Below are 4,607 nucleotides of genomic sequence, written 5' to 3' on the forward strand. Positions count from 1 at the left end.
CAGGTTTGAGTTGAGTACTGGGATAGCTGGGATGTGCCACCGTCTGACGATAGAAGTCTTCCGCTGTAGCTTCGTAGTTTTATAAACTTTACTTTTAGTTGATTATACAGTTGGTTTTAGGACTTGTACCCGTATTTTGGGATTTGGCTTCAGTTGTACTTTTCACTAAAGTTATATCATTTAAAGTTGTTTCGTTATTGTCTTATGAATATCATGCCTCGGGTAACCGAGATGGTGGCATCCTTATACCTGAGTGATCCGGGTAAGGCACTTGAAGTATGGGGGTGTTACATCTGTGTATTAGGTTCAAAGAAGCTATTGACCGTAATGTTGTTGAAGAGTTTAATAAACTAACTCAAGTAGGATCTTTAAAAAATTATCTTGACAGTTTTGAAAATTTTAAATGGTTGATGTTGCAAAGAAATAGGTTGTTGCCTGATCAATATTTTTTGGATAGTTTGGTTGGAGGTTTGAAGGCTACTGTGAAGCCCTTTGTTAAGGCTTTTAAACTCGTGTCTCTTGCTGAAGCAGTAGAGTATGCTAGACTGCAAGAAGAGTTCATTTCTGCTAATAAAAGTGTGTCTAAAATGATAATGGATAAACCTGCTGAGAAATCTGTGATGACTAAACCTGGTTACAGCTCATACCAGACACCATTTAGACCTACAAATTATGACCACCAGAGAAATGACAATAGAATTAATTACAGAACCCCACAGAACTCTCAGTTTCCTCAGAAAAACAATAGTAAGTTTGTACCATTTAGGGGAAATAACAAAAATAGAGGCCCTGTACCTGTGGATGTAGAGGAAAGGAGGAAGAAGAATTTATGTTTTTACTGTGATGAGCAGTATTCTGTTGGACATGTGTGTAAAGGGAAACTATAGAGAATTCAGGTGATTCCCATAGAAGAAGGGGAAGAATTTGTTGGTGAAAATGAAATAGAGGAGGAGGAGGTATTGGAAGAGGTCCAGGCAGGTAGTAAATAGTAGTCTGTGGAGGAACAACCATTAATTTCTTTAAATGCAATGGCTGGACACAGTTCTTTTCAAACCATGAGGGTGACAGGGAAAGTGAGGAATCAGGAAGTTCATGTTTTAATTGACTCTGGTAGTACCCATAATTTTGTTGATGAAGAGGTGGCTGGGTTGCAGAATGTCTACCACTTACCCCTTAGAAGTTTCAGTAGCCAATGGGGAGAAGATTCTCACTACCAAGGTGTGTAAGGGTTTTAAGTGGCAGTTACATGGAGTTGAGTTTAATGCTGATATTATGGTGGTACCCTTGGGTGGGTGTGAGATGGTGTTAAGAGTACAATGGCTAGCTTCCCTAGGGCCAGTGAGTTGGGAGTTAAGGGAGTTGAGGATGGATTTGTGTTATAAAGGAAAGAAGGTAGTATTGAGGGGATTAAAAGGGGGAAATTGTTTTTGAATGAGAGGAGAAAGAATGAGGAAAGGGTACAAGGGTGGCCAAATTTTTGCCTTACAAGTTCTCTCTGCAGATAAAGGAAACTCTGATATGTGTCAGTTGAACAATTCAGGAATATTAGAGGAAGTTTTGAATGAATTCAGTGATCTGTTTGAGGAACCAAAAACCCTCCCACCCCATAGAGCTCATGACCACAATATTCATTTGAAACCTGGTACTTCTCCCATTAATGTAAGACCATACATGTATCCTGTAATTCAGAAAGATGCAATAGAGCAAATTACTAAAGAAATGCTGGAGAATGGAGTAGTGCAGCACAATCAGAGCCCTTTTTCTTCACCTGTGGTGTTGGTAAAGAAGAAGGATGGGTCATGGAGATTATGTGTAGATTATAGGGAGTTAAATAAACATACTATCAAGGACAAATTTCCCATACCCATAATTGATGAGCTTTTAGATGAATTACAAGGGTCAGTAATTTTCTCTAAAATTGATCTTAGGGCAAGTTACTGGAAAATTAGAATGAATGAAGCAGATGTGAATAAAACTGCCTTTAGGACTCATGAAGGGCATTATGAGTTTTTGGTAATGCCATTTGGATTAACCAATGCCCCCTCCACTTTTCAAAGCTTGATAGGGGCATTGGAGTAGTACTGTCACAGAAAGGGCATCCCATTGCTTTTCTGAGCAAATCTTTGTCTGAAAAACATATTGCACTATCTACCTATAAGAAGGAGTTACTTGCTGTTATCTTGGCAGTGGAGAAATGGAGGCCTTACTTGTTGGGCAGGCACTTTGTGATCAAAACAGACCATTTTAGCCTCAAGTACTTTTTAGAGCAAAAAATTACTACACCATTTCAAAGTAAATGTTTGCCTAAACTACTTGGGTAGGATTATGAAGTCACTTATAGAAAGGGGAAGGAGAATACAGTGGCAGACTCTCTGTCTAGAATTTCTGGCGGAGGATTGATGGCCATTACCATCACACAGATAAGAGCAGATTTATTACAGAAGGTGTATAACAGTTGGCAGGAACCTACTTGCCAACAGTTGATTCAGGAATTGAGAAGTAATCAAGACTCTAGTTCTAAATTCAATTGGCAGAATGTGCAATTGACCAGAAAGGGAAAATTGGCGGTGAGACCTGATGTGGCATTGAGGCAGGAAATTTTGTCTCTAATGCATGAGACTTCTATGGGAGGACATTCAGGAGTATATGTAACTCAGAAGAGGATATCTGCATTATTTTATTGGAAGAATTTAAAGAAGGATGTGAGGAATTTGGTTAGACAATGTGGAGTATGTCAGAGGAACAAACCACTTCTGAGGGCCCCAGCAGGATTGCTGCAACCTCTACCCATTCCACAGGCTATCTGGATGGACATTTCTATGGATTTCATATAAGGATTGCAAAAATCTCAGGGGAAGGATACCATTCTAGTAGTAGTGGACAGATTAAGCAAGTATGCTCATTTATTATTGTTGAGCCATCCTTTTGATGCCAAGACTGTAGCCAAGGTATAATTTGAAAATGTGTTCAAGATACATGGGACTCCTAAAATTATAGTGAGTGATAGAGATAAGATCTTCTTAAGTAACTTTTGGAAGGAACTGTTCAAATGTCAGCAAGTTGGGTTGTTGATGTCCACTGCATATCATCCTCAGACTGATGGACAGTCTGAAGTGGTCAACAAATGTCTGAAAACTTATCTCAGATGTATGACAGGGGAGAATCCAAAGAACTGGGCCCAGTGAATCCCATTAGCACAGTGGTGGTACAACAACAACTTTCACACTTCCATTGGGACTACTCCTTTTGAAGTGGTGTTTGGACAACCCCCACATCTGCATATTCCTTACATTACTGGGGATAACAATTGTTGGAAATGATATTTTACATAAGATGATATTTTAGTTTAAAGTTTTAGTCATAAAAACTTAAGGATCTTATGCATGCAAACTTAATAAAAGGAGATGAGGAAAAACAATTTCTCACCATCTAATTTTCGGCCATTTTGGGCACAAGTGAAGTCTCCTACCTCACTTGTTCTTGAGCTATCTATATGTTAGGATGATCCTCCAAAGACTTCAAGTATAGAAGCCACTCCTCTTGATTGCAACCAAGATTATCCCATATCTCTACTAAATAATATGTGTTAGATATTTGTTTAGTAGTTTACCTTAAAATTGATTACTAATACTCATTTATTACACTAATAATATTAGTAATCTTTTATGAACAATTTGAATCAAAAATCTCATGTTTTGATGAAGAAAAAGATGAATATATGAGAGAGGGAAACTTTTGCATGTCATTTTAATGGACAAGCATAAAAGAATAAGTAAAGGAAAAATAATCCTCTTGAATGGAGGAGGGTACACGGTTGGAGCCTCACCAAATGCCAAGGATGGCATCTTTCTTTATGCTTTTTCTCTTCACAAGGTAATAGGTTGTGTAAGAGATGTAAGAGTAGGTGTGTAAGCTACGTGGTGTAGGCATGAATATAATATTCTATCACATAAAATAATTCACCCATAATCCACCATAACTCCCTCTATTTCGGTCCATGTATGTAAAATGGACTACCATTTTATTTTGTCAATTTGTCATTTGTCACACAATATGTCACATGTAGTATGTTACATGTTATTAATTAATTAAATGTATATTTATCACATAAATATCATTTTTATAAATTAATTAAATTATTTTCAACAAATCGACTAGTGATACTTGATCACATAAATAAAATGGGTTCATTTAATTATAATTCACAACATCTTATAATTATAATCAACCATTCATTCTTATCTCTATTGTTTCTCAAACAATAAACAATTTTAGTAATAAAGTATTTCAATTACTAAAATAAATCTTATTTAATCCCATTACAATAAGATATCAATATTCTCTCTCTCACAAATTGAATTGTTCAATTTTAAGGAATTGATTAACTTGTATCGTCATACAATTAATCAATTTTACAGATTAGGGCATCATCCTTTAGGTGTGACCTTAAGGGATCAACTGACCACCACCGTCCCACGACAGTAACGTCAAACTCTAGCAAGGCAATCGTTACTGATTAATGTTGATCAGTTGACTATAAAATCAATCATCCCTTACGTATTCTTAAAAATGAGATTTAAACATGTGATCATCATGATCGACAATTG

General features: G+C 36.7%; 1 protein-coding gene across 1 annotated transcript; it reads left to right on the plus strand.

Moving 5' to 3' along the window:
• Window positions 1–1,028: 1,028 nt before the first annotated feature.
• Window positions 1,029–3,185, plus strand: LOC141630448 (uncharacterized). Its single transcript, XM_074443268.1, has 5 exons — window positions 1,029–1,218; window positions 1,502–2,013; window positions 2,322–2,714; window positions 2,853–2,948; window positions 3,057–3,185. The coding sequence occupies exons 1-5, from the start codon at window positions 1,029–1,031 to the stop codon at window positions 3,183–3,185; spliced, it is 1,320 nt and encodes a 439-aa protein (XP_074299369.1).
• Window positions 3,186–4,607: the final 1,422 nt, after the last annotated feature.

This window comes from Silene latifolia, chromosome Y (assembly GCF_048544455.1).
Source record: "Silene latifolia isolate original U9 population chromosome Y, ASM4854445v1, whole genome shotgun sequence".
Lineage (NCBI taxonomy): Eukaryota > Viridiplantae > Streptophyta > Magnoliopsida > Caryophyllales > Caryophyllaceae > Silene > Silene latifolia.